Raw genomic sequence first — 18,835 nt, 5'->3', positions numbered from 1 at the left:
GTACAGATGGTTTCACATGATCCTCAAGCACCCTCTGATACACAGTAGAATTCACGGTGGATTCTATGACTGTGAGCTGTCCAGGTCCTGCTGCAGCAAAGCAGCCCCAAACCATGACACTTCCACCTGCATGCTTCACAGTTGGTATGAGGTTCTTTTTCTGGAATGATGTTTTTGGTTTGCGCTAAACATGACCTATGTTCTGGTGTCCAAATAATTCAATTTTGGACTCATCCGTCCAAAGAACATTATTCCAGGAGTCCTGGTCTTGTCTACATTCTCTCTGGCAAACTTCAGTCTGGCCTTGATGTTTCTCTTAGAGAGCAAAGGTTTCCTCCTTGCACACCTCCCATGCAAGTTACACTTGTGCAGTCTCTTTCTGATTGTAGAGGGATGCACTTTCACATCAACAGTAGCCAGAGCCTGCTGTAGGTCCCATGATGACATGTTAGGGTGCTTGGACACCTCCTTTAGCATCTTGTGGTCTGCTCTCGGGATGAACTTGCTTGGACGACCAGACGTGGACATGTTGGCAGTTGCTGTGAAAGCCCTTCACTTTTTGACTATTTTCGGGACAGTGGAATGGCTGATTTCAAAATATTTTAGTATCTTTTTAAATCCCTTACCAGACTCATAAGCTGCTACAATTTTCTTACTGAAGGCCTCAGAAAGCTTTTTTGCTCTCACCATGGTGCTCCCTCTCACTTCAACAGTCAGGAGCACACCAAACTAAATGTCTGAGGTTTAAATAGGGAAGCCTCATTCACAATGCTGAGTAACGATCTTCTAATCATGTGCACCTGGTGTGATACACCTGTGTGTGGGTTGAGCAATTTTAGGTGGGAATAAATGTGGGGGTATTCTAACTTTTTTCTCAGGTAGAATATGCATTTTTGTAGAATTACATTTACATAAGATCTTGAAAAGTCTTTTCTTCAGTTTTAATTGTTTAGTTATATTCTTATAATCTCTCAGTATTGTTAAAATTGAGATTAAATATCTATATATCCAAAAATGTTACAAAAATACACAAGCTTTCATAGGGTGTCCTAACTTTTATACATGACTGTATATCTAAACATTATTTGTAAACTTTCTATCCCTACTCACTATATTTTCATAGAAACTCCATATGTGTTTGTCTGACCGAACGCTTCTTTAACTTTAATTTCAGATCTGCTCGTCTCAAACATTGGAATAACATTATTTTCAGATTTTCAACTGGAACCTAAGTGGTGTGACTCAAACACTAAACTGCCACATGTAGATATAAGCACTTTTCACATTGCAAACGGTGTAGTGCGAATTTCACCAGCCATTGGAAAGTAATTATCATATTACATAGACTTGATAGCGTATTTGAAACTCATATGCGATTTCGCAATAGCTTTCTCAGACCTGTTTTCATCTAATTTAGCCTTGCAAGTAGTTAGAAGCAAGCTACTAAATCAAATCAACGTAAATGGCAACAGAACTCTTAAGAAAGTATATTGCATCAGTTGCTTTACTTATTATAGGGTTTTCGGCATCTTTATGAGGCTGAGTGATATTAGTTCTCATCTGTCCTCACCTGTTCCCACAAATTATAACAGGACCTTTTTGTGCTGCTCTACATCTATACTGGTTGGGTAATCTTCAACCAGTGGTTTTAGAAATACGTATAATTTTGTGCCTTTTAAATATAAGTGCATAAGTGAAAAGCATTGTTGGTTTATTATGTTTTTTTTTCTGCTAATGAATAATTCTTAAGTGTTATGTTTGAAGTTATCAACACTTTCCATCATTCGTCATCAGTAATAGCCTTAAGAGCTTCTGTAATAATTTGTGTCATTATGAATTCCTTTCTGACCACTCATGACGTACATTTTTAATCTTAGCTAACCTTTTACTTATAATTTTAAATATTATTTTGTATTGAAACCGGAGTGTAAAACCAAACAAGGAAATCCCACTATAAAATTATTGATATTAATTACATTTTATAAGAGGCATGTTTCAGGGCTCGTGCTGCTTTATCATTCTTTGTGTGTTAGCCATGATTACACACTATTGCCAAACATAACTTCCAAGTTCAGTCTTCCATACATCGTCACAGAACTTTCAGTGTACAAGTGTGTCGACTTTTGACTCCATGTTTAAGCAGACCAAGGTCACGAAAGTCCATTAAAGTTGCACAAGGGAACTTGACAGGTTAAATATGAAAGCTATGATTACTGCTTGTTTGGCCATTTTATTCTAGTAAAAACAGCCGAGGCATAACTGGAAACTTGTTAACTATTAGCTTATGAGCATTTGTCAACGTCAAATCGTTGCTTGTTATTTTTCTTTAACAGTAAAAGGGTGGGGAAGTATTGGAATGTACAAAAATATCACTTGCTGGATTATGTAGGGAAAGCTAAATGTGCTACGTTGGGCAAAAAATCAGATCTGAGGAAAGGTGAGAATAGAATTATTGGTAATATAGAAGGAACAAGAGCGAGAGGTTGGAAGAGACTCGCTTCGCTTGATGACATTAGCAAACAGATTAGAGATTGGAAGCTTCAGTTAGGAAAGCTAGTGAAGTTAGCAAAGAATAAAAACAAACAAACAAAGGAGAACCATAGTCATCGACTCTCAAAGAATCCTCGTGGTGGTAACAAGGAATAAAGACCAATGGAAAACCACGGTTGCCGACTCTCAAAGAAACCTAATGGTGGTAGCAAGGAATAAAGACCAATGGAAAACCACGATCGTCGACTCTCAAAGAAACCTAGTGGTGGTAGCAAGGAATAAAGACCAATGGAAAACCACGGTCCTCGACTCTCAGAATTGGAAAAGACGCTATGAATGATTGAACAGTAAAAGGAGGCATGCATAGCTTCAACACAGTTACAGTTTCTGTCGACGAATTCTGTTTTGTAATCACAAATTTCATTTTGCTAGTGAAAGCAATGGTTTTGAGGCACTTATTGCTTTAAACGCTATGATGTGCAAGTTTCTTTTCCGCCTTTGAAGTGGACACTGAAAGAGCCTGTTATAAGAAAATATCGTGTCTCTTGGTTGTGTATCGTTTAAAAGTGTCAATATAACAGTATTAATCACCTGAAAAGCCTTGACATAACCCTCCTTAGCCTTAAGTCTATATGCAGCAGCATTGTATTGTTGTATCGCCAAAAAGTCATTGCTTATATCTAGGGCAATGCACCGCTGGATCAACAGTTATAAATCGTTCACAGAAGGCGCGATTAACCGTCTGTAACGTAAGTGCTTTGAGCCCAGTAGGACGTGCCACGTAAAAACGTATCCTTTAGCCCTGCAGATAACGTTTTTCTTGCGTATTATAAAGTTTCTTTAAAAAAATACAACACAGGAATGGTGATCTTAAGTCACTGCAATATATATAAAGAAACCTTATTTCTAGATCTCTAAACGTGGCACGAGAAAACGTTAGCATCTCGACAGATACAAATGAGATCGGAGGTATGATATCCGATAGGAATTTACAAAACTACGACTTTAAACTAACATTTTTTTCTCCAATTTAGGGACAAAGTTTTTAACAAACGAACCCATTAAATCAAACTTCTAGCTAAAGATAGTTTAGCATCTGAGTTAATATATACAGCAAAATTCACTGTTCTGAAAATAAAGAAAGGAACAAATTTTTGTAAATGACTAATTAATAGTAAAAGTTGATAGGGCAAACTAGCTAAAAAATAAATAAAAATCATGCAGAATGTTACACGAAACAGAAAAAAATGAGGCGACAAACTCCAGTCAGAAAAAATAAAGCAGAAATCTTATAGACCAGATTGCTTGATCAGGCAAAAAAAAAAATGGTACAGCGCACAGAAACGAACAGCAAATAAAATACTAAACTGCACGCATAAAAAGGGTGAATTTTCATAGGAAGATCTGCATTAGTCACAAAAAACAGTAATGATAAACTCTACCAGTTAGAAAGGACTGTGGTATTTGTAACTGGGGTTAGGGTGAATGTGATCTCAACGAATATTTCTCAATTTTGGGTCTTGACTCGAAAAGAGATTGGTTTGTTTTGAATTTCGCGCAAAGCTACTCAAGGGCTATATGCGCGAGTCGTCCCTAATTTAGCAGTGCAAGGCTAGAGGGAAGACTGCTAGCCATCACCACCCACCGCCAACTCTTGGGCTACTCTTTTACCAATAAATAGTGTGATTGACCGTCACATTATAACGCCCCCCCACGACTGAAAGGGCGAGCATGTTTGGCGTGACGGGGATTTGAACTCGCGACACAAAAAGGGACTGAAAGGCTATTGTGGCGGATCGCAAAATCCCACACACAAATTTGTTCAGAAGCATTTTCTAGTAAAAAAGGTATGAGATCATTAAATGTATTTTAGCGTTTTATCGCAATAATATAAAAATTAAATCCTAGGGACTTTTTCAAAATTGACAAAGCTTGTGCATATTCGTTTCTTATATCTTTTAATAATAACAAAATTGTAAACAGTTTTTGACTTTCTCTTTTAAATCGTTAATAACTTCACTATAAGAGCACGAAATAACGCATTAAATAAATTGTTTTAGCCTTTTTCATTCGAGAAGTGCTAAAAACATGTTTGGATTTTGTTTTAAAATTAGTATTTACACGTTCTACTGAAACAAAGTCTCAGTTGAGTGGCATTATTATCTCTACCTTGCCCCCCAGTGGCACAGTGGTATGTCTGCGGACTTACACACTAAAAACCGGGTTTCGATACCCGTGGTGGGCAGAGCACAGATAGCCCATTGAGTAGCTTTGTGCTTAATTCTAAACAAACAAAATCTCTACCTTTGGAGTTAATTTACACACCTGTCAACTGTTGGCACTCAGAATAAAACTGGCACCAGTCGCTTATTTCCAACTTTGACAGATCTTTCTCTTTATGACAAACATTTCTCAGAATCTCCATGCATACTTTTGGAATCAGAATACTTTTATGATGAATATTTGTAGTTTGTTTTAGAAGTGAGAAAGCTATATTTTTTATCGAATTTTGTGCAAATTACTTCTAGGATTAACTGCACTAGTCGTCGCCATTTTGGAAGTTATAAGTGAGAGGGCAGACAGCTAGCCAACATGACCCCACCCAATTCTTGAACTTGAGTTGTGTTTGGGAAGGAACCATCAAACATCGGTATGGAACTGGCGTGCATTATTTAATAAATATTTTGAGTCGTTGAAGAAAAAAAAAAAAAGACCAATTCATCTGTGGCATGTTCTTTCACCTTGCATATTTATGTGATTGTTTGAATTACTGAAAATTTCTTGATAGAAGAGGCCTCTTTATAAATAACAGTCACTTAAAAAGACTCTGAACTTTGACCAACAGACAGCTGTAGAAATAAACACCAATCACGAAAGATACTCAAGTCTCGTGAATAACCAACTTTACCGATTGCAAACATACCTCTGTTACTATCAAGCTTTATTGTAAAGGTCAGTCATACAAAACAAAGACATCGAATAAACACTACATTAAATAATTTCGAAATTTATGCGCTAAGATGTGTTCACAAATAACCGTGTTCTTCATCAATCAGAGGACTTCAACCTTTCGTACTGATTTAATAATACTGTATTTATCATAAAGTTCCTCCCTTCTTGCTAGAAACCAGGTTTCGATACCTGTGGTAGGCACAGCAGCGATAATCCTTTGTGTTTGTTTGTTTTGAACTTCGCGCAAAGCTACCCGAGGGCTATCTGCGCTAGCCGTTCCTAATTTAGCAGTGTAAGACTAGAGGGAAGGCAGCTAGTCATCACTATCCACCGCCAACCCTTGAAATACTCTTTTACCAACGAATAATGGGATTGACCGTAACTTTATAACGCCCCAATTGCTGAAAGACTGAACATGTTTGGTGTGACGGGAATTCGAACCCGCGACTCTCAACTTATAAATCAAGCTCCTTAACCACCTAGCCATGCCGGCCTTGTACTTTGGGTAGCTTTGTACTTAAAAACAAAACAAAGAAAATCATTGAGCAGTTGCTTTTCTACAACCAGATTTGCTCAAAATAACAAGGTGTGAAGACTACATATGAAGTACGTAACAATGTTACTGTCTCTAATCATAACTTATTACCAATAAATGCCTGATGAAAATTACAATAATTTTAAATTCAAACTTTTTAATAGTCGTTCTGTCCATTTGAAATAGAAATTAGTTTTTCACTTCTTCGATATGTGTACTTCTATAAACATTTTGATTCGGACTTTAAAATTAATATTTTGATGTCTCTAAAAGCATGACGTCGAGGTAATCAAGTTGTTGTAAGAATGTTGTATCACGCCTTCACTGGCTCATTCATATTTTCAAACCTTCTTATTACATTCTCACCGTGCATTATAGTGCAAATAGATAAACATTAGACTAAACCGATTTTGAGTAACAGGTGCCCAGTCCACCGAATTTGAGGGAGAATGAGGTTAATCCGTTTTGGATGAAGAGTTGTGGACGTTGGGACTTTCAAACATGTTTGTCGAAATATCGTTTGTGTAGACTTTCAAACATGTTTGTCGAAATATCGTTTGTGTACATTCTCTGGGTCCTTTATCGACAAAACATCATTGCAGACGTTGGATTTTCCCTAAAGTCAAAGTTGAGTAGGGGAAATTCAAATTTGTATAATGATGTTTATAGGAGACATTATTGTTGAGAAAGAGAGGTCGAGTGATCAATTTGTGTAATAATTTCCACCAGAGGATGTTCTATAAATCTTCAATTAAAAACTAAACAAAAATAATATGTTAATTCTATAACGTAGTACAGCTACTCGCTGCAAGGAAGAAATGTTCTCTAGCAGGCTAACAAATCATAGCTATATTACAGGAAGTTTACAGTATTATGCAATAGCTTCTAACCCCCAAAAAGTCGCTAAACATCTTCAAGTAGAGGTCCTCTTGTTACGTTCCATTTGGTGCTTTTTCACTAGAACAAGGTATACTCTACGTCAGCTGATTCACCACTGATAACAAGAGTTACTTGCCTTGAGAACGTTTTAAAAAACTGCAATATACATTTGTAATGTTAGATTAGTGGACAGAAATGAGACGCCGATTGCCAACGGAGACTGGATTTTGGTTAATCTGTAATTATATATGGGCATATCTTGAGTAACATGAGTGGAAATAGGTAAAGTGTTCAGGAATAATTATTAACCCGTAAAGAGGTAGGTTGTAAGAACAAAGTGTTATGTCACAATACGTGATTGTTTTGAAGTCTGAAATTACTTGGAGACAAAATGACTATTTACTTTCAGTTTTTTCTTTAATGAAAAGGGTCCATTTTTGTTTCGCTTTAAACATAAACTAATGAACGGCAAAGACTTATATAATGTTCAACATTAACGCGTCAAAGACGTAAGCTTTAAGGAAACATAAGCTAACATAGAGTTTCGGTGTATGTGTGGCACAACATGACTTCGTAGATTAATTAACGGAAAAGTAGAGCTTACGACTGTTGAACGGACTTTGTTGTACTTAAAGACCATCTAATAAACTTGTCATGCCCATTACAAAAGAAAAAGGAATTTATATCACATGAATGCAGTTGTCACCATGCATACACACCTTTGGTTTACTAAGGTTCATAAACATGCTACTCTTTATGACTCATCGCATCATCCTTTGACTAAGTATTTGATATATCACGATTGTTAAAGATCCTAATATGTTGCTCGCTCTATTTTGTATGGATTAAAAATTTACTAATTGATGACACTTACTTGTAGGGTTAAAGGAATAATTGATAGCATATAGAAACTAACTTGCATAAAGTGAGTACTGATGACTTGGAAAACAAAATTAGAATTGAATGTCATAAACTTGTAAGCAAATTCAATCTTAGGGTAAATAAACCAAATATTGATGTTGTCCATAAAATTGTTAAGAGAAAATGAACGTATTGTTACTTGTAAAACATAAGGGAGGACAAATTGTAATACTTAATAAATATGTTAAGGAGTTGAAAGCCTATTAGAGGGGGTTACATATGAAAAACTTAAGTATAACTCTATAAGCAAGTATCATGAATTAATAAAAATAGTTAGAAAATGTTTGACCTTAACAGATGTATAAAAGATAAAAATCCAAAATTTTACGTACATCCAAAGATATTTATCAAAATTAATAACAGTTTTAGACCAAGTGTCGAGCATCGGTACGTTGTCATATCAAATAACTAAGCGTTTATCTCAATGTTCTTTCTGAGAAATAAAAGCAAATGTGCAGATAAAAATACTTTAGAATTTCTGGAGAAAATTAAAATTGTAAATTCAACTAGAGACGATTTCTTTTGACGTAATATCACTGTTTACAAAAGTTTCAGTAGAAGATGTTATCAAGTTTTGAGAATAAATTGTTAAAAAATGAAATTACAGCAAAGAAACAGTAGATATGCTTAATTTAACAAAAGGAATGTGTGAAAGATCCACTTATTCAAGTAAACAGTCTATAAACAAAATTAAAGGTTAGCTATTGGATCGAAACATTCACCGCTGTTGTGCGACTTGTATATGAATGTATTTGAAACTAAAACCACAAATGATGCAAAACGAAAACCTGATATTTGGATAAGATATAAAAGATATATAGATAACAAGTATTTATACAAAAATGTAGGATAATCTTCTCTAATTTGTAAACTTGTAAATAAATCATATGATCTAACAATAACTGCAACAAGAAGAGTATAAATAAGACACAATTACATCTTGCAACTCACTCCTGAAGACGACATTGCGACGTCTAGAGGCAACTTTAGGGTGGTCACATATTGACCTAATTCACGTTTTTTAATTATGTAACTATTTTAACGTTGTGGGTTTTATATTATTGTGCTTTTGAAGATATTATGCTACGCAAGTTCATAGTTTGTATATATTTTATCACAACTATGAATAACGGAGTATGCATTAAATAATAAACTATTTACTCTATTTGCCATTTTTATCAATATTTATCCATCTACTTATCATCAGTAATTATTTATGTTCTTTATTATGTTTGTTTAGTTCATCTGCTCTATGTTTATATTACACACACACACAGCCTTCTGTATTCCTGAGTACTCACGTGGTTATGCAACAAGTTGTATTGGCGAAGCGATAGATTTTTAATATTGTATTTACAAGTAACATGTTTGTTTGTTTGTTTTTTGGAATTTCGCACAAAGCTACTCGAGGGCTATCTGTGCTAGCCGTCCCTAATTTAGCAGTGTAAGACTAGAGGGAAGGCAGCTAGTCATCACCACCCACCGCCAACTCTTGGGCTACTCTTTTACCAACGAATAGTGGGATTGACCGTAACATTATACACCCCCACGGCTGGGAGGGCGAGCATGTTTAGCGCGACGCGGGCGCGAACCCGCGACCCTCAGATTACGAGTCGCACGCCTTACGCACTTGGCCATGCCAGGCCCTACAAGTAACAAGCGCATGCATTTAAAACGTATTTCCGCCTCACACTTCGTAACATCCTTCACTAAAATTCATTCACAGTTACGTCACGACTAAAACTTTATGGTTCGTAACCAGCATTTACCAATACTAACTGACGAACAACAACAACAAAAGTTAATCTTCGTGACTATTTATCATTTTTTACCAAATGATAAAGGTTAAAAAAGACGGTAGCATTTCTCTAAATTGCAAAATGTTCATGTGTGTATAAATTCTTATTTTTCTCATCCTATTAAACGTAATGTCCACAGACATGGTAAAAACACAGGATTAACGAAAGACAGTTAAATTTAAGAGGAATTATATCGAATTTATAAAAAAAAAAAGGCCTCTGTCTATTTTACCGGATCCTCATCACACCAAACATGCTCGCTCTTTCAGCCGTGGGGGTGTTATGCTGTGACGATCAATCCCACTATTCGTTAGTAAAAGAGTAGCCCAAGAGTTGGTGGTGGGTGGTGATGACTAGCTGCCTTCCCTCTAGTTTTACACTGCTACATTAGGGACGGCTAGCACAGATAGCCCTCGTGTAGCTTTGTGCGAAATTCAGAACAAAACAAAACCGTCTACTTTAGGCTGCATCACTTTAGGCTTGCATTCAAAACAACAACAACAAAGAGAAAGAAAAATTTAAATTTATTCAAACCAACTAGAATCTTTATTTCACAGTCAGCTGACGTGTTACCTGTCTACAGTTTTCCAAATAAATCCGAAATATCTAACAAAAATTACGCATTTTTCGTTGTTCCATTTATAGGCTAAAGAACAGCATTTACTAATCAATAATGTATTATTCACGGCCAGTCTATACAGCAGTTACTACCTAAAACCTGTAATATTATATTTCCAACATCTTATAAAAACTCTCCGAAAAGAGTAATAATTATGACGAAACGAAGAAGGTTATTTCATCAGAATGCGATTTTCTCAGTTCCTTGTACATATACACACCCAGTTAATACGTCATTAGTGGAAACCTAAACATCGCACGATTTAAGGTTTTTGGTAGGTAATATTAACTGGAAAGTCATTAAAAACATTTTGGTGCAATTACTAAACACGTGATATCAAACTTGAGCAAAAAAGAGGAAACTCGAAAAGAAATCCTATTACACAATGATGTGAAACCCACGTGAAGTGAAAATGACCTAAGAAGGTCGAAACGCTACTACCTCTGCTTTATAAGTAAAAGTGTTAACACCCATACCAGCCGTCCTGAGATATAGAAATCCTATTAAATTTGCACAGTAGTGCGATAAATAATTAACAATACAATCAGTTTTTTGAAAAAAGAAATAACTTGTATACAAATATGTCGTTAACGAAATTAGTGAAAACTTAAGACTGCAATTAACATATCTTTTACCAAAACATATAATTTAGAGATTTGGATGACGTGATAGTAAATGCTTCTTTGATAACACTTGTCACAAGAACTATCACTGTTTTACTTTATTCAAGCTATACTTTGTTTCCATAGAACAATACATTCATATAACTTGATTTAAACACACACAAATTATAGAAACTTGAGTTCGAAAGCAGTTGATTGATTTATTTTTCACCAAGATATCACACAAATCCTGAAAAAAACAGTCTACCACAAAGCTTCACAAACTATCAGAGCATGCGCATAGAAGAACTAAACATATTAAATTTTGACACAGTTAAACATATCTGACAGATTATTTGAAAAAGTTCAACTAACACAAATGAAACACACCACACTATTTATTTTAACCTTTAGTGTTGGTAATTAATATTTTCTTTCAATGTTTACTACAAAACAGGAGTTTAACTTTTAAGTTTCTCATTTTCGCACACAAACATTCTACAAGAAACTGTTTGTTTGTTTTGAATTTGGCCGGCATGGCCAAGTGTGTTAAGGCGTTCGACTCGTAATCTGAGTGTCGCGGGTTCGAATCCCTGTCGCACCAAACATGCTCACACTTGCAGCCGTGGGGCGTTATAATGTGACGTTCAATCCCCCTATTTGTTAGTAAAAGAGTAGCCCAAGAGCTGGCGGTGACTGGCGATTACTAGTTGCCTTCCTCTCTAGTTTTATACTGCTGAATTAGGAACCTGCTAGAGCAGATAGCCCTCGAGTAGCTTTGTGGGATATTCAAAACCAAACTAAAAATATTTCAAAATTTATGCCGGATCAATCACTTACCATGGTGTGGCCCTCAGCGAGTTGCTAAACTTGAAAACCCACCACGAAATACGGTTAAAACGTGCTTGATATTTGTGTGTGTGTGTCAAAACAATTATACATATGCAATGTATTTTAGGCGTGCGATTCAAAAAACAAATTAAAAAAAAATTAAAAAACAAACATTGATTGTTATATTGGCCTCTTCTATGGCATAAAGGAGGCAATTTCCAGTTAATATTACTTCAAAATTCATGCAAAATTGGAGCTTATTGACAATTTACAATCTACCTAGGGCCCGGCATGGCCTAGCGCGTTAAGGCGTGCGCTGCGTAATCTGAGGGTCGCGGGTTCGCGCCTGAGTCGCGCCAAACATGCTCGCCCTCCCAGCCGTGGGGGCGTTATAATGTGACGGTCAATCCCACTATTCGTTGGTAAAAGAGTAGCCCAAGAGTTGGCGGTGGGTGGTGATGACTAGCTGCCTTCCCTCTAGTCTTACACTGCTAAATTAGGGACGGCTAGCACAGATAGCCCTCGAGTAGCTTTGTGCGCAATTCCAAAACAAACAAACAATCTACCTATTAAATTGTTTAAATCACTAAAACAATTTAAGCGAAATAAATAATTTATAAATAAGTGATGGTATCGCAATTACTATTTTTATGAATTAAAATGTACAATAAGCAGAAAATGAAATATAATAATAAAAAATATTGTTAATTTTCTTGCGATATTTTGAAAAGTTTTCTTTGTAATGACATTCAACTCGTCTCGTGACTTTGATGTCACGAGATGTGCAGGTGCTTCGAGCATTGTATTAAATAATACTGTTACATGTGTATAACATATCGCCCTTCAGATTTATATGTGGATTCAAAAGATAATGGAAAAAATTGTAACTGTATTATTGAAAGCTTTTTAGTGAAAAAGTTTGGTACAAAGAGTTTTAGTGATAAAGAAAGCATCATCAGAAATGGAAGACCGATGCCACCACTAAGCCTGAGTGGAAGAGCGAAACAATGCATTCGAAAATTCAGTTCAAACCAATATGATAGGACATCTTGGTTAACTGCCTGTCTTAACTTTCAGAAGTTTTTTTGCTGGCTGTCTTTATTATTTAAAAATGAATGTGTAACATGGAACGAAAGCGGATTTGATGATTTAAATAATATGCATAAGGCAGTTAAAAAGACAAAAATTCCCCCAATCATATATTTTCAACTCTAGGCCTAGCTAGATTTGGAAAATCACGGATTGAATTTCAACTAAATAACCAACGTCAAAAAAATGTGGAAATGTGAAGACGAATAGAGACATTTTAAAAAGATTAATCGACGTAGTATAAATAATGACGGAATTAACATATAAATAACGTAAGTTGCCAAATACGTTTTATTTTTATCTTTAATTGGAAGTACTCAATCTGAAATATGATTATTGCCTACAAGTAATTAATTTTATCTTCATTGGCCGTCCTGTATATATTTTATTTTATAATCCACCCTTTATGGTTTTGCTTCCCAATCAGGACAAATTACCGCACCCCCCTGCAATATACGTGTGTATACGATGGTGTAACGTATTATCGGTGTAAAAAAACACTGGCGTATTTAGGTAGTGCTGGAGGGAGCTCAGCCCCAAAGTCTTTGGTCTTAATAGAGGCCCATTGATAATTTTATTCTATATAAAATTACAAGGGTTGTAAGGACCGCAAAAAGTATCAGGCCTTGGCTCACACAACCTTAAATCTGCCACTGAAACATAAGGGAAATAAAATATACTACTTACCTTTAAAAGTTCAAACTGTTTTGCGTGCTAGTGATATTATTAAACATACAAAGTCTCCATTTCCTCCATTTCAATTCATCAAAATTCTCGTTATTACACCCAGAGTCCAAGACGACCCATAAGACAGAAATAAGGCATAATGTATTATCAGTGTAGCGACAGTTTATACTGATTATTAGGATAAAGTCCATGGTACGAAGCACAAAGTGATCTGTTATTTTATCATATTTCTGTATTTGTATATGTAGTGTAGTAAATTATTTGTTCGTTGTGAAGCACAAGATGAACAATGGGCTATCTATGTTATGCCCATCACGGGTATCGAAACTCATTTTTAGGGCCTCAACTTTGTTAACCTGATGACCTTAAAAGGTGAAAACGTTGTTCTGTACTTTATTTTAATTATAGTTTTAATACATATTGTAGTAGAAGTTATGATTTAATACGAGTAGTAGTTAATGTACAGGGTGGCTATATGTTGTGTCTAAACAACTACTAATGATGAGTTGAAGGCAGCTGTTACCGCGGCATTTGGAACAATATTTGTTGAGGTAAATGTCTCGCATAATGTGGCGTCACATAATATTGTGCAGCGAGAATGAGGGACAGCACACAGATACACTGGATACATAAGATATATGGATGGGTAGGGACTTATGGGTAACCCTGTATAAGACGAGCTACAAGAAATGGTTTGTTTGGTTAATTTCGCGCACAACTACTCGAGAATATCTGCGTTAGCCGTCAGTCAACTTAGAAGCGATAGACTAGAAGAAATGCAACTAGTCAACACCACCCACCATTAACTCTTTCATCAACGAGAAGTATGGTTGACTATCACATTGTAATATCCCCACGGCTGAAAAGGCGAGCATGTTCGGTAACGGAATTCGAACCTGTGACCTGCGTGCACTGACTATCAGGACATGCTAGGCTGTTGGGACTAAAATGCAAAATTCATTTATATATAACTGCTAGCATGGTTTACTGTCACGTGCTCATATTTGTACTCTAGTAAAGAGATTGATAACGAAAAGTCCAATTACTCAGCTTAAACAATTATTAAACGTGTTAGTAAGATTATATACGTAAAAACGGCTGGTTTGGGTTGAGAAAATTTTTATGTAGAGGAGCGAACAACGTTTCGACCTTCATAAAAAATTTCTCAACCCAAACCAGCCGTTTTTACATATATATTTTTTTCTACAAGTGGGTTTTCTCGTCATCACTGACTGTTAGTAAGATCGTTATATCTATTGAATGTTTAAATACGATTTTTGACTCACCTTGTATTTTCTGTCCATAACCATGAGTAAAGAACATCAGAGCATTAGCTGCACGTTCGGGGGTCTTCAACAGTCCTTGTCGCTCGGGGTTTTCTCCGATTGCCGTCAGAATATGCCTATAAGCTCTGGAAAGTTCTGTTACTTTAGAATCTGTTTCTGCCCTGTGTTCGCTGAGTTCAAAATCGTCATGGAAATTTAGAGGAGCGACACTTGAGAGACGTTTAGCGACTGCCAATGATTTGTTATGGTATTCGACATCACCATTTAGAGATAATTCTCCCGAAAGCTTAGTACTAACTGGTACATCACTCATGTTGAGTTTCAGAGATGGTTGTGGTTAACTTAAATATATGGTTTATTTTGTTAGCTAGCTACTTTCCGTGATCCCCGCTCTGTCATGCTATTGGTGGTTCACACTTGTGTTGGGCTGTTTAAGTAGTATAACCATAGATGGCGCTGTCAACGAGGTTATGCGCAAGAGGCTGAAATTTCGTCATGTGTATAACATGTAATTGAAGTTCGAAATAACATATTTCATAATCATTAAATGAATAAAGATATTTAGAATTGATATGCTCAGTGGATTCGCAAAAAATAACATGTAGTAATCAAAACCAAGAGAAAAGTATGTTGAACATAAAACGACTTTTCACTGAGTATCAATAAACGCGAATATTTTTTGCCGACGTTATCGGTGGCGATATATTAGTGCCTGGTTTTTTATGTCTTTGTTATAGAAATTTTACTCAACGAGGTCAGTTTGGTAAACTAACTTCTTTGTACTGTGTACTAATTTTTAAGCTAGAAATAAGATGTTCCGCTAATTTTAACTAAATAATGTAATGAACACAGGCGTCAATTGTTTGCTTGGTATTAAAACAAATCTACACAAAAGGCTATCCGTGCTCTGCCTACCACGGGTACCGAAACCCGGTTTCTAGCGGTAAAAGTCCGCAGACATACCACTGTGCCAGTAGGGAGTCGCAGACGTCTAAGCGAAGTGATGGAGAGAATTATACTTTTTTTTTGTCGTCTAAAGAAATGTCTTGATTTTGATTAGTTTGGTAGAAAGTGACAGTCGCTAGCTGGATTTTTTGGTCTAAAGATAAAGCTACACTAAAATGTATTATCTGCGATCGTTACACCGTGAGGAATCGATTTCCAAATTTTAGCGTTGTAAGTCTATTTATATATATAGTAGTTTAAAATGCAATCTCCAAGCTTCACTAATATTAATTATCTATGATCTTTATGCAATGGGAAATCGAACGCTGGATTATAGCGTTGTAAGTCTGAAGGCTTACTGTTGACTCAGCGAGTGATTAGTCACTAATTTACTCCAGAATATACAATTGAATTACCTGCAATATCCTTTATTTCTTGACATGTTCTATTTTGACAACACTAGTTCAGGTAAAACGATGTTTTTCTTCATTACGTAGGACAGTAGTATAAGATACGGTTTATAAACAGTTGGTGTCAAGAGGTATTCAAAATCAATCCAGCAAGCCTCCCTAAGTAAATCTTTGTCATATTTTTATTTATCTACATGAGTAATATATAATAAAATGGTAATTTTATGTTTCGAGTACCTTGAGACTCCAAGAAAGAATCAGCATTTTATCTTAGGCCTACTGCTGTATGGTACTTTCCTTATATCTTAAAGAAACAAGAAATAAAATACTAACAAAAACATTCCTTTTTCTAAGGTTCCATCTTTTATTATTCAATCACATTATTCGACATCCCTGAATCTGAAAGTCTTCTGTCTGTTAAAGTCGTGGCTCTTGGAATTTTCGAAACGATATTCAACCCATTCAGTAAACATTACGAGCTACAATATTCGAAAAAAAGATACCTCACTATCTTTGGGACTTTCCACAGTTTTATTAGACATGAGATTTAGTCACAATTCCGATAAAGTTGCAAACGAACTTCGAAGTCTTTTTCGATGTGTTTTTTCATTTAGTGTTTATCCCCCTCTCCTCCTAGGAACTCTGTCCAAGACCACTCCTTACATTTAACCATCAGCCCTGTAACTGTGTTTTCCATTTTATCAAAGTCTATATCTCTGCTACTCCACCCGTCTTTCATTTCGTCATTAATTCTTCTTATCAAACATGTCTTTCATTTTATTGTCAGCTGTTTCCTTGACTATTCGATTTCTGGTCACTGTGTTCCAGTTATTGTCAACTCTGCCCCTCACTGCTATGTTTTGGGCCACTGTGTTCTTTATGTTATTGTCAAATCTGCCCTTGACTTCACTGTTTCATGAAGAAAAGTCATTGTGTTTGTCTTTTAATCATGAACATTTCATGGTCATCATCCTGTCTTTAACCCATTACATAAGTTATAACTTTGATTTTCTAACACTGAAAACTCGATGAATCAGTAACTGACATTTAACCAGTGTTTCAAAGGCGAGACTGCGGTCGAGACCCTACTGCAAGATTCGTCTTATTTCAGTCGAATGTGATCGCTGTTTACACAATGACCGTGTAGGTGTTTCTGTGAATAAGTCTGTTTTTGAATTTCGCGCAAAGCTACACGATAGCTATCTGCGCTGGCCATCCCTAATTTAGCAGTGTAAGACGGGTAGGGAAGGCAGGTAGTCATCATCACCCACCGCCAACTCCTGGGCTATTCTTTTACCAACGAATAGTGCGATTGACTTTACATTATAACGCCCCCACGGCTGAAAGGGCAAGCATGTTTAGTGTAACGGGGATTCGAACTCGCGACTTTCAGATTACGAGTCGAGCGCCCTAACCATCTGGTCATGTTGGAAGTGCACTGATACTTTTATGATACTGAGAAACGAGCCCGGCATGGCCAAGCGCGTTAAGACGTGCGACTCGTAATCTGAGGGTCGCGGGTTCGCATCCCCGTCGCATCAAATATACTCGCTCTTTCAGCCGTGGGGGTATTATAATGTGACGGACAATCCCACTATTCGTTGTTAAAAGAGTAGCCCAAGAGTTGGCGGTGGGTGGTGATGATTAGCTGCCTTCCCTCTAGTCTTACACTGCTAAATTAGGGATGGCGAGCACAGATAGCACTCGAGTAGCTTTGTGCGAAATTAAAAAAACAACAACAACAAAACCTGAGAAACGCATAATATTTTCTTTCTTTTTATCATTTAGAAAAGTAAGCTGTTTAACTTGCTGCGGTTTAAGTTGTTTTTTTTTCAAATATATAAATTTTTTGAACAGTTACAGATCAACATATATAGCAATTTTGCCTTATGTAGAACAGACTTGTATCTTTTTCTGTACACTCAGTTTAGGCTTAGGTTTATTTCTCTCAAGTAATTTTTGGACAAATAGTTTTGATCTTGTATCAACTGTCTAGTGGCAAAAAATACTTATTTTCAGTATAACTAGGAGAAAAATTAAAACAAGATTAACGGGGTATTATTTTGTTTTTGCAAGTCGTAAACAAAAGTTTGTAAATAAATGTATGTAAATTTAAGATCATAATTAAGATTTACTAAGCCACTTTATCAGAGTTGTTTTGAACGTAAAATATTCAGTATCTAAATTTAAAAAAAGACAAAAAAGATAAACTTTACCAAACAACTCTTTCTTTTTGAGACACAAAACTCGATCCGACTAAATAATGTTTATTAAATTCCGTTTTTTAAAAATGATTTTCTAGTCATTCCTTATTAACTCACTGACATAAGTAATGAATATCAAAGGTTCGCCATACAGACCCTTTAGCAACGTAACTATTGTTATTCTCTCAGTAAAGTTTTTCAACCAATTTATTTTCTACGTGACTCTCAGCTTTTTTTTCAGCAATATGGTAATAACCAGATTTTTTTAAATAACCTTCCTTTTGTGCGGTGAGTTATCAAAGGCTTTCTGAAAATTGAGATACGCGTCATAAACAAGGATGGTTCCTTTCATGAAAGCAAAGCTTGGATATATCGAAGAGATCATTTTTTAAGCCTCGTTTGGAATCATTCATTAAACGCTAGCTTTGAAGATACCATAAACTACCTGTGATAGCAGATAATAAACTCCAATACTTTGCTAACAATAGAATTCAAACTACTAGTCGCATAATTTCCCAGAATCCCCTTCGATACCCAAAAGTAAGGACCACATTACTGTACTTTCAATCATCATAAATCTCTACCC

The 18,835-nt window shown here is 35.9% G+C and overlaps 1 protein-coding gene across 1 annotated transcript in view; it reads right to left on the bottom strand.

The window, feature by feature from the left end:
- The window catches only part of LOC143231006 (GTP cyclohydrolase 1-like), a 39,808-nt gene extending 24,696 nt beyond the window's left edge, over window positions 1-15,112 (bottom strand). Inside the window, exon 1 of the mRNA XM_076465431.1 lies at window positions 14,691-15,112. Within this exon, the coding sequence (XP_076321546.1) occupies window positions 14,691-15,003 (313 nt within the window). The 5' untranslated portion in view covers window positions 15,004-15,112. The remainder of the gene's footprint in view (window positions 1-14,690) is intronic.
- Window positions 15,113-18,835: the final 3,723 nt, after the last annotated feature.

The sequence above is a fragment of the Tachypleus tridentatus genome, chromosome 10 (genome assembly GCF_004210375.1).
Source record: "Tachypleus tridentatus isolate NWPU-2018 chromosome 10, ASM421037v1, whole genome shotgun sequence".
NCBI classification, from domain to species: domain Eukaryota; kingdom Metazoa; phylum Arthropoda; class Merostomata; order Xiphosura; family Limulidae; genus Tachypleus; species Tachypleus tridentatus.
The sequence above is the reverse complement of the archived record's forward strand: the minus strand, read 5'-3'. Positions and strand labels throughout refer to the sequence as shown.